Source organism: Psammomys obesus, unplaced genomic scaffold (assembly GCF_907164565.1).
Source record: "Psammomys obesus unplaced genomic scaffold, mPsaObe1.curated_primary_1811, whole genome shotgun sequence".
Taxonomy (NCBI): Eukaryota; Metazoa; Chordata; class Mammalia; order Rodentia; family Muridae; genus Psammomys; species Psammomys obesus.
This window is the reverse complement of record NW_026590767.1, coordinates 11,123,362-11,135,438: the sequence shown is the minus strand read 5'-3', so window position 1 is coordinate 11,135,438 and position 12,077 is coordinate 11,123,362. Positions and strand designations below refer to the sequence as shown.

At 43.8% G+C, this 12,077-nt stretch overlaps 1 protein-coding gene across 1 annotated transcript in view; it reads right to left on the bottom strand.

The window, feature by feature from the left end:
• The window catches only part of Scart1 (scavenger receptor family member expressed on T cells 1), a 73,788-nt gene that overhangs the window by 45,408 nt on the left and 16,303 nt on the right, over nucleotides 1-12,077 (bottom strand). The window contains 7 exon segments of the mRNA XM_055608857.1: nucleotides 6,283-6,375; nucleotides 6,378-6,483; nucleotides 6,485-6,600; nucleotides 7,082-7,390; nucleotides 7,860-8,186; nucleotides 8,643-8,719; nucleotides 8,897-9,027. Of these exon segments, the coding sequence (XP_055464832.1) occupies nucleotides 6,283-6,375; nucleotides 6,378-6,483; nucleotides 6,485-6,600; nucleotides 7,082-7,390; nucleotides 7,860-8,186; nucleotides 8,643-8,719; nucleotides 8,897-9,027 (1,159 nt within the window).

The following is a 12,077-nucleotide window of genomic DNA, read 5'->3' as shown; positions in this document are numbered from 1 at the left end:
TGCCAACTTTAAGGTACTTCCTTATGAAATCACTATAAAATTATTAGCCTGACTTCAGTAAAATTACAGCAGAGTCAAAGCGACTTCCATGTGGCCTCTGTCTGTCAACTCGCCTGAAACTGTGCCTTCCTGATATCCAAACCCTGATTCTCCCACGGATGCAGGAAGCCCGGCTGGGCTGGTCCGTGGCAATTCACATTTCAACATTTTCCCTTAATAACTTCATTTTCATTTTATACCATTTGCCAAGTTCTGATTCTTGTTTATTGTTGGTAAGATTGCGTGTTTTTGTTGGTTTTTCAATTGTATTTCGATATCTTGTTCAGGCTCATGTGGTTTCTGTTACATCAAGTTTATTTTTCCTGCTTGAGAAACAGTGGGGCTTGAGTCCTCAACAGTATTCTGCTCACAAAGAAGATTCCCAATAAAACTGAAAGAAAAATCTAAATCAGTAGATGCACAAAATGTTACGCAGAAACACAGAAAAATATACAAGAAAGACAAAATAACCAAAAACCCATAATTTCTCAATTGCTGAGTTGGAAGCTATTAAAATGGGTAAAATAAAACAAAGTAATGAGGTTAAAAAAAAGTCAGACCTGGAAAAGAAAGAGGCAAGAAAGCCACCACAGTGGGTGAGCAATTCAGCAGCAGATGGAAAGACACCAATGAGAGACTCAAATTCAGAAGGAAAACTAATATTTTGAAAATAAATAAATACAAATGTTTGGAAACGAAAAACTGAATGAGGCAAATATAAAGACAGTGAAAAGCATCACCAAAAGATTAGACCAAACAGAAGAAAGAACACTGAAATCTTCAAGTTCTAGAGAGTTGCTGTCAAGAAACCAAGCCTAGGAATTCATGAGATAGAAGAAATGAAGGTTCAAGATAAGTTAAATAAAGACACAAAATAACTGTTAAATTATAGCAGAAAATTGCCCTCCACTAGGGCAATAGGAAAGAATTGGGCTTCCAAACATGAATGGGATTTCTAAGCCCAGTAGATATGTCAAGAAGAGCCTTTCCAAACCACGTTAGAGTCATGATGCCAAAGACACAAAACAAAAGAAGAATATTAAAAGACAGAAGGAGGAAATGCTCAAGGAAAGAGGCAAACGTATCCGCTAACCAGGTCTCTAAACAGAAATTCTCAAGTCAGGAAGGCCTTGAAGGTAAATAACCGCTATGATGGTTAACCTTTTTATATCTCTTTTAATTGAAATAGAATTACATTACTTAGCCCTTTCCCTTTCCTCTCTCCAACTCCTCCCATGACTTCTGCTTTATAACTAATAGCCTCTTTTTCTTTTTTTTTTAAATTTTGTATTAGTTTATTTACATTACATCCCAAGGGTGCCCCCTCTCTCCCCTCCTCTCAGTCTCCTCACTTCCCCTCCTGCCCCTTTCCCTTTCCTCCCAAATAAGGGGAGGCTCCTCATATTAACCTTCCTCAGCACATCAAGTGACATCAGGACTGAGCATAGCTTCATCCGCTGAGGTCAGGCAAGGTAGTGCTGCCAGGGGGAAGCGATCCAAAATCAGGCAATAGAATCAATGTTAGAAACAGGCCCCATCCACTCATCAGGCACCCCATATGAAGACCAAGCCGCCCATCATCTACATGTGTGGAGGACGTAAGTCCAGATCATGCATGCTCCTTAGCTGATGTCTCCGTCACTAAAAGTCCCCTTGGGGCTGGGTTAGTTGTCTGTATTGGTCTTCTTGTGATGCTCCTGTCCCCTCCAGGTGCTTCCATTTTCCCTCTTTTTCTTTATTATTATTATGTACATAACATGGTGCATACATACATACATACATATGTGCATGCATACATACATAACCTAATGAGCGACGTTTTGTTGGTGATAGATACATGGTTTCAGTGCTGACCAGCTTGTATTATATAACAACTAGAAAACATCCCATTTTGTGGGCTGCCACTTTGTTCTATTTGCAGAGTCCTTTGACTTGCAGAGGCTTTTCCGTTTCGTGAGGTCGCATTCATTAATTGTAGATCTTAGTGTCTGAGCTGTTGGTGTTCTGTTCAGAAAGTTGTCTCTTGTGCCAATGCATTCAAAGGCTATTCCCCACTTCCATTTCTATTACATTTAGTGTATCCAGTTTTATGTTGAGGTCTTTGATCCAAATGGACATGAGTTCTGTGCAGGGTGATAAATATGGATCTACTTGCATTCTTCTACGTGCAGACATCCAGTTATACCAGCACCATTTGTTGAAGATCATTTCTTTGTTCTGTCGAATGGTTTTGGCTTCTTTGTCAAAAATAAAGTGTCCATGGTATGTAGGTTTATTTCTAGATTCAATTCCATTGATCAACCTGTCTGTTTTTATTCATTGTGTGTCCTTGCTTAAAAGTAGTTACAACTCAAATACTCTAGTCCTGTGTTCTAAATGTGCTTTGTCTTCAGCAATAAGGGCTTGCCTTCCCCTTCCGAGAGGCAACCAAAGACAACAGCAACAACCTATATTGTTTGGGGAGTCACCTGGAGTTTCCTGATCAACCACTCGGGAAGAGGTTTCTGGGGCCCAGTACTGGTTTTTTATTAGTCTATAATTCTTGTGGGAAGTATTGTCAACCCAAGTGATGTAATTTACTTTAAGATACAGTCTAATTTTGGGTAAATAGAGGATAATATGATTTTTGAGGCTTTATCAAATAACTTTAGCTTTAACTGTCCTTTGTCCTTCAATGTCTTTCTGTATTTCCTCCTTCCAATCTGTCCAATAAGAGCTTCCTTCCAAATTTTCTATTTACAGATTCATATTGACTATATTCTGTTATTCCCCTCAATAGCCCTACTCCTTTGCCACCATCCGTGGTCCCTTATACTTTCCTGGTTTCTGTGGTTACTCCATGTTGTACACTCACATATGAAGTTTTGGAGCTAGGAATCCCAAGTGAGAGAGAACATATTGTGTTTGTCTTTCTGGATCTGGGCTACCTCATTCAATATAATCTTTTCTAGGTCCATCCACTTATCATAATTTCATTATTTCATCATAATTTCATTTTTCTTTACAGATGAATAGTATTCTATTGTGTATACTTATTGCATATTTTCATCATCCATTCATCTGTTGAAGGACATTCAGGTTGTTTCCATTTCCTGGATGATTTGGATAGGGTGGCAATGAACATTGCTCAATAAGGACCTGTAGAATAGAATGTCAAGTCCTTTGGGCATATGTCAAGGCATGGTATAGCTGGGTCACATCATAGACCTCTTTTTAGCTTTTTGAGGATTCCCATACAGATTTCCATAGTGGTCACACTAACTTTGCATCCACACCAACAGTGACTGAGGGTTCCTCTTTCCCCACAACCTCACCAGAGTTTTCTGTCATTCATTTTGCTGATGTTAGCCAGTCTGACTGGGGTAAGACAGCTGAGATTCACTCATGATCTTCTAGCTCCAATGGGCTTGGGAAGGTCCACTTGCCAGGATCTGCCCTCCACAGCACACAGATTGCTTCAAAGGCTCAAGCCAGCTCCGTTCCGCAGCTGCTGCAGTCCTTCATGGTCATTCCATGGTAGTGGCATCTCCAAAATTCTAAGGTCACCATTGCAACTAGACTGAGTCTTCACCAGTAGCCTGTACCGGGCTCTCTTCAGGGACTCTGATCCTGACACATGGTGTCAAGCCTCAACTGGTTTCTATGACCCCTTAAGTCCTAGGGTTCTCATGCTGCCAAAACCAGTACCACCAGGAAAGACTTTTACACATTACCAAGCCTGGAAGCCAGGATGAGATGCAGTTTTACCCCTACCCTACTCCCAGCCACAGCTTCTGTGTGTAGGCCCTGAAGAAATACTCCTCTAGAAGATTTTGCCTCAAGGATGCTAGTCTCCTTATTGCGGTTTATTCCTTAGCACCCTCTAACCAGAATCAGTTGTCCTGGCAAAGCAACATTTCTGGGGGGAGAGGGGTGGGAGAGTGCAATCAGGATGTAAAGTGAATAAATAAATGGGTTAATAGAGAAAAATTTTAAAACAACATTTCACTTCAGTGGTTCTGATCTGTTAATCACAGCTGATTTTTCAATTCTAGCTGACAACAAATTCTTAACCCAAAATCTTACACAAATAGCCCTGATAGAGTCTTTGCTTCCCTCTGAAACCTTCCAAGCCAGGCCTCGATTGCCTGTGACTCTTTCAGCATCTTGGGCTTTCAAGCTTCCACCACAGCCTACTAAGCTCTAAGCAAGATTTTTCCGGTACAAAATTTCAAAGTACTCCTACGAGTATCCCAAACACAACATGGCCAGGTCTGTCAGGCTCCCTGGTACCCGTTCTTTCTTCTAGCTTCGTTTCTATTGCTGTGATAAGATACCATGACCAAAAAAACCTGGGAGGTGGGGGCAGAAATCAGCTTACGGCCTATAGTCTGTCATGAAAGGAAGTCTGGGCAGGAACTCAAGCAGGAAACCTGGAGGCAGGAACTGAAGCATAGGCTATGAAGGAACTACTCTATGGATTGGTCCCCATGGCTCTCTCACAGCCTGATTTCTTATGTACCTCAGGACCACCTAACCAGGGGTGGCACTACCCACAGTGGGCCATGCCCTCCCACATCAATCGTTAATCAGGAAATGCCCCCACAGACGTTCCTACAGGGAGTCTGATGTAGGTATTTTCCCCATTGAGGTTCCTCTTCCCAAATGACTCTTGCTGTGTCAAGTCGATAAAAAAACAAACAAACAAACAAACAAAAACTAGCCACGACAGTATTAAATAATGTAATGCAATAATTAGATACCACAAGCTATCAAGCAAAAAGTCCAGTGCTAAGATTGGGCTACTTCTTTCAAGTGGTTGGCCATTGAGGTTACAAAGATGCCCAAACAGTACATGCTATTGCCATTGCACTTAATTAACCTCCAGAACTTGACCGTGAGACCCTATTGCTGAGGACACCACATACTTGAGTCATAGGACTTGAAAAAAAAATCAAGTGGGTACTGACCTGGAAATCTCATCCTTACCACCCAGCTTTCATAATGCTGAAAGGTTCTACTAGAGGAGAAAAGTAATCATCAGTCTTACCTAGCCATGGACCCTGAGGGCTATAAAAGTGGCTGGCCTGGCAAGACGTGACCATTAGCACAATAACGGCAGGGATGTTAGGGAGTAACCAACTCCTTTCTGGTTGAATACAAGTCCTACTGTATAAGATGAAACACATACTTGAAACTATTATCAGACCAAGAACCTATGGCTAGGCAGATGATACTATCTGTTGCATTTCTAATAAATTAAATTTATCAAAAAGAAAGGAAATCTGCACAAAATCTACATAGTGGGGGGGCAGGCCTCATATCAAGGGCTGAGAACATGGTCTGAGAAGATGATGACCTCACCCAAAGCAGTCTGCAGATGCACTGCCGTCTCTGTCAGAACCTGAGCAGGTGCTTGGAAAGTTAGAAGGTTAATCCTAGTATTCTTGTAGGAATGAGGATTTCCAAAGGCCCACAACCATAAAAGCAGCTAGACACTTGCTTCCTCAATTTGAAAATTACAACATAGCTACATGAACCACAGCACTGTACACACAGAGACCAGTGGGAAAGAAATAATAGTACAGAAATCTCACACACACTTATAGTCATCAAATTTCTTAAAGGGGTTATGGCCATTCACGTAGCAAGAACAATGTCTCTAACAAGGTTCTGGAGAAACTGATAATCCATGTTGAATGCATGGTTCAGGTCCTCCCCACACCAGAAACAAAGTAACTGAAGACCCATCAAAGCCCAGGACATAGTGCTAAAGGACAAAAGAAAGCAGCAGTGGTGTTGGAGGGATTTGAACTTGTAATGTCAATTTTTAAGTGTGACACCAAAGCAAAGTACTAAGCAGAAAACAGGTTGGGGTGAAACAAAGTTGAAGCAGTGTATACAATAGGATCTTGTCACAAGGGAGCAACACACAGGATGGAGTTATGGAGCATGGGCATATGTTAACAAGTTCTGCCATTAAAATCATGCAAAACCATCAACACCTCCCAAAAAAACACACAGACTGCCTATTTCTGATATCAACCACAGAGCTGAGCAGACATGTCCAAAAGTAAACAAAAGTGAACAAATCTGAAAGGTTAGAGAAGGTGAGAAGGAAACCAAGGAACCTATGGGTCAGAAGACATGGGTCCTGAGTTATCTGCCTAGTTGTCCATGGTGATCACGGCACAGACCCCAGACCGCAGACCCCAGACCTTGACCACATCACATCACACCCTGCCAGTCCATAAGCTGACTCACTTTCCCCTGGAAAAGTTAGTGACACATCTTGGTCATGGCCACAGAAGTGTCCAGGATCTAATGAACAATGGAGCATCAGTGATTCATTGCCACACAGTGGAAGGCCCGCTTCTACACAGGCACGGAACCCTAGACAAAGTGGGAACCCCCAGATGTGGATGCAGCCGCACCATACACCAGCTCCTGGCAAACTGTGCAAACTGTGAGCAAGTGAGCAAGGCCAGGTCAGCCTGCAGATGGTGTCCTCGGTCAGCCCTCACAGAGCCTCCTGGAAACCCTCACAGGGTTCACCATCCACGAGCCAGACCTCCATGTATCCTTGTGATAAATGCTGGACGTACACAACTAAGGTCAGGGGAGGCTCCATGCAGGCACTGGATGACATGACCTGATGGCTGTCATCCGGTCCCCAGAAAGGAATGGTGTAGAAGGATCCAGGCCCACCTTCATTACCCCTAATACAGAAGACCACATGGTGGGTGCTGGGATCAACAGACCAATGACCGTGATCCCCTGTTCTGTCCTCCCTTGAGCCTTGGATGCCATATGGATTCTGAGTACAAACACTCCTTCTAGTCATTTGGCTTCTATAATATCATGGCCATCTGTGTCCTGGAAAGGGTAATGAGCACTGATTTCAGAGGACTCCTCAGGATCTCCCATACCTACCTCTTGGTAGCAAAGTGGATTATTTTCAGGTATGCATCTGGGGTAGGGATTCAATGACACTACTGTGGAGTAGATACCTGGGTCTCAATATTCAATATGAAGACCAAAATACTCAGCATGGCTCTCCTACCTGTGCATATCACCTGGGTATAGGTCAGAAGGTCGCATTGCTCTAGGTAGTTCACATTGATCTGGCAATGAAAAATGTCAGGCTCTGTTCCCTGGCATTTAATGTACTTCTCTTCCTGATGCCCGTTCATTCCAGGGTGGGCTCTGGACCATTGCAAAGCAGTGCCACATTCCAGCTCTCTGCACAGAACGCCAGCCTCCTTCTCATGCAAGTCACATCTCAGGGCAAAACTGGAAAGGCCAGTGGCCTCTGGAATCCCAGCACAAGGACTGCCGCCACCAGCTAGCCCAATTTGTCGTGTGGTACCACCTGGTGGCATAGAAGAGAAACTGAGTCTTGGTATCCTGACCCTAGGGCAAACATAAGGATGGGCACTGATGCCCCACATTGAGTTGTTGTCCATGGTGCCCTTAGAGGTGTTCCCATCCATTGCTGTTTTCCTGAGGTAACAAATCCCATCCTGCCGTGGGTGTGGGCCAGGACTCCTACCCCCGTACCATGTGGCTAACTCCTTGGCTGGAGCCTTATGCATAGTGAGAAGGTACCATTCTCTCTAATGGTCAGTATTAACAAGGGAAGTAGCTAACTTCAAAGGCTTTGAGATCTTATTTAAAGTTACTGAGAAAGTGTCTACAGAAGGTGAGGACTGACCACTGTTAAGGCTCCACACACAAAACATGTTCATACCTTTCCCGGGCATTTGCCTCAATGCCTCCATGATCAAGATAGAGAAAAAAGCCCCAGGGACCAAGGAGCCTGTGGCTTCCATCTAACCTACCTGAGCAGATAATCACAGCCACACACTGGCATTTGCAGCCGCTGATGGGCCCCCAAGGCCCTAGGACACACTCCCAGAGGGTGGCCTCCTCGCCATGGCACTGGGCACTGTATAGCCAAGGTTGCGTCATCTCTTCGGGTGTCAGAATATACTGGGAAAGGGAATGCACAGAGCCACAACCCAGCTGTCTGCAGATCACCAAGGCCTCCTGCATGCCTAAGCTGTCTCCACACACAAGGCCCAACTGCCCGTCATACTGCAACTGTATCTGGCCTTCACATTTATTATCGCCACCCAGGAAATTCACGAAGTCCTCAGCGGCCAAAGCTTCGGGAGTAAGAACAAAAGACACAGGAATGACATTCTGTATTTTACTTAGAATGAAATGATTAGCATGCTTCATGATTAGAAAGCTCATCTTCAGCTGGGCATGGTGGTTCATGCCTTTACTCCCAGCCCTGGGAGGCGCATCTCTGAGTTCAAGGCCAGCCTGGACTACAGGGAAAGTTCCAGGACAGCCAGGGCTACACAGAGATACCCTGTCACAGAAAAGGACAGCTTATCTTCAGTACTCATCCCACTTTCTCCTTTTTACCTGTTTCCCAGTCATAAATATTCTGCACTGTTATGGAAACCAAATGGTTGCTTTGGTAAAATCAAAGTCAGCAGAAATAAACACACACAAAGTGAGGCATCAGACATCAGTGCTGTGCCGTCCCTGAACGCAGTCACCTATGTTCTATATGCCTGTGTCCCTGACACCCAAGGCCTTTACACACTCACCAGGAGGGAGAGTCCAGTAAACCAGCAGCAGCAGCAGGGGCCACAGCCTGAGAGAGGAGAGTGCCATGCCAGGTCTCCTTGTAAGTGCAGTTCCCTAGGCTGATGGCCTCAGAACAGACAGAGCCTGTCTCTGCCTTCAGAAAGAAGGCGGACTCCCAGCCAGGGTGACAATATTCTGGAGCCAGAGGTCTTCAGCACCATAGGCTCCTCCCCAACCATAGAGCAGTCATCTCTCACCCAGAGCAAGCACTCACCCACCAGTGCCAGAGCCCAGAGAGTGCCAGCACTGTGGGGCTTCCTGTAGCTCGTGCCCAAAGCAGTCCCAGGTGCGTGGAGAGCAAGGCGTCTCCTCACAGAAAGACCTGTATGGCTGTATCTGCCAAGGCTGTGTCAGAAAAGACATCAAAGGCTTTCTGCCTCAAACAGAGGATCAGGCTAAAGACAAGAATTCTTCCAAGATCGGTTTGTTGTCAACAGACAGACTTGGCGTTTTAATGGCAATGCTTTCAACATGTTTGCCCTGGGCCCAGCCACAGGAAGAGTGTATGTCTCTCTGAGGGAACATGCCTACCTAGTGGTCACACCAGCAAGTCCACCTTACCAGGGTAGTAGACAAACTAAAGACTGTTTAGACAAGAGGACACGATGCCGCCATGGTTTAAACATCTGCTTGTTGACAAGCCTCTATGAGTAGCGAGCGGGTTGTCAAAGGGAAAACATTCAGTAAGTACTGATGAACTTCGCTCATCGGGCTGAAGTCTGCACTGCTGCAAAGAAAGTTTGCAATGAATCTACACCACACAGTCTCAGGAGAGCATTTATAAAAGGTAGAGTGTGGGATAATTTTCAGTTTGCTTTTGTGCTTAGTCTGCCACATAGACTCTTTCTCTCACACGTTACATCCCAACCAGTTTCCCCTTCCTCTGCTCCTCTCAGTCCCCAAACTCACTCCTTCGTTTCCCTTCAGAAAAAAAAAAAAAAAATAGTCTCAACAAATAAAAACATATACCCATGACAAAATGCACAGGGTCCAGAAGAAAATGAAAATTCAAAGATCTTAAATGTGAAATTATTAGGAATGACCAGGCAGAGGAGGGGCTCACCAGGCCACGCCCCTACCTGAGGAACTCTTCCTGGTTTCTTTTTTGTAGGTATGGTTACTAATCGGGTGCTCATGCTCCCGTGGCTAGCCTCGGATCCACTGGTGTCAGCCCTAACTAGACTCAAGGGGGTAAAATAAAGTAAAAAGAGAACATGAAGTTGGGAGAGGCATTGGGAGACTCTGGAGGTTGTTGGAGGGGCGGGGGGCAGGAAGTGAATATGGCTAAAATATATTGTATACATATATGGCTTTCTCAAAGAATAAATAATTTGTGTTTTTTTTAAAGAATGACAATAGGCAAAAATTAAACACCATGTTCTCAAAAAGCAAATTTCACAGTGTTCACCCCGTATTGTTGAATGAAAGACAACTGAATACACAACTGGGCTTAGTATGAGCTCAAAAGATGCATGCATTTCAGGATCGTCGCGTATAGACTAATGAAAGGTAGCTATTTCTGTGTTCTTCTAAAATCTCCCAGTTCCATAATACGTTGTATATGTTATACATGGTTACATATATTAGAGATATGATATGTAGATATATATAATTTGAATATAAAATATCCAAAGTTTATATTGTTATAGTACATATCACCTTTGTGATTACTAATAAAAGCAGTAATTGTTTTTTATTTTGGTTTGTTAAAACAGAGCATCCTAACCCAGGCTGCCCTTGAATTTGCTATGCAGCTGAGGATGATTTGGTACTCCTGATCCTCCTGTCGATGAGTCTAATGTGTTGGGATCTTCGGTACTGCCACCATATCAAGCCCAACAAATCTATCCTTTGAGAAGAGCTATGTGGAGGCTGGCAGGAGGGCTTAGTAGGTAAAGGGGCTTGCTGCCAATCCTGACAACTTGAATTAGTACCAGCTTGTACAAGTTGTGCATTTTGGCATGTGTGCGGAGACCTACAACGATAAATAAAATTTTAAAAAGAAAGAAAAAGATCAGATATTCTGTGAAAGACCTTCCCATTTACCACTTTAAACAAGTAACTTTTTTGCTATTTGAACTTTATTTTATTTATTTATTTATTTTCTCTGATGGAGATTAAGCTGGGGATCTCGTATACCAGACAAGGGCTGAACCACCAGGCTACATCCCTAACCCCAAGTGATGTGTTGACACCTGAATCTTGCTCAACTTGACAAGACAGTATAGCACCATTGTGACAGGGCAAGGCAGTACAGAGGTTCCTCCATCTTGGATTCTCTTGCTGAGGCCATTTTAGGTCTAGCTAAAATTTGATCTTCTTAATGAAAGGCCCTGTGGAAAATTATTGAACTCTATTCTACAGACTTGAAGTCAAAACGTCTGAGTCAAGTTATCTTGGCTTCTGTTAAACTGCCTTCTTATACAAACCTCCCCCTCCAGATAACTGCTTGTCTTAGCTTCTGATAAACTGCTTGCTGTGCTGGGTAGAGTCTTTCAGAGGCCCTCTGTGGTAGGCTCCTGTCCTGTTTCCTGTTTTCTTCTTCTTCCAGTGTCCACCCAGTTTGTCTTTCTGAGTGAGGATTGATCATCTTACTCAGGGTCCTCCTTCTTGTTTAGTTTCTTTAGGTGTACAGATTTTAGTATGTTTATCCTATATTATAGGTCTAGTATCCACTTATAAGTGAGTATATACCATGTGTGTCTTTCTGCTTCTGGGATACCTCACTCAGAATGATCTTTTCTAGATGCCATCATTTGCCTGCAAATTTCATGATTTCCTTGCTTGTAATTGCTGAGTAGTATTCCATTGTGTATTCCAAAATACACTATAATTTCTGTATCCATTCCTCCATTGAGGAACATCTGGGTTGTTTCCAGGTTCTGGCTATTACGACTAAAGCTGCTAAGAACATGGGCAGATGCTGAGACTCATAACCAAACTTTGGGCAGAGTACAAGAAATCATATGAAAGAAGGGGAGTTAGTAAGACCTGGAGTTAGTAAGACCTGGAGAGGACAGGAGCTCCACAAGGAGAACAACAGAACCAAAATATCTGGGCACAGGGGTCTTTTCTGAGGGATCATTCCTGCACAGATGTAGCCCATGGTAGCTCAGTATCCAAGTGGGTTCCTTAGTAAGGAGAACAGAGACTGTCTCTGACATGAACTCAGTGACAGGCTCTTACACACACACACACACACACACACACACACACACACACACACACACCTGAAGAGGGAGCAGCCTTGCCAGGCCACAGAGGAAGAAATTGCAGCCAGTTCTGATGAGACCTGATAGGGTCAGATGGAATGGGAGGAGGACCTCCCCTATCAGTGGACTTGGAGAAGAGCATGGGAAGAGATGAGGGAGGGAAGGTAGGATTGAAAGGGAATG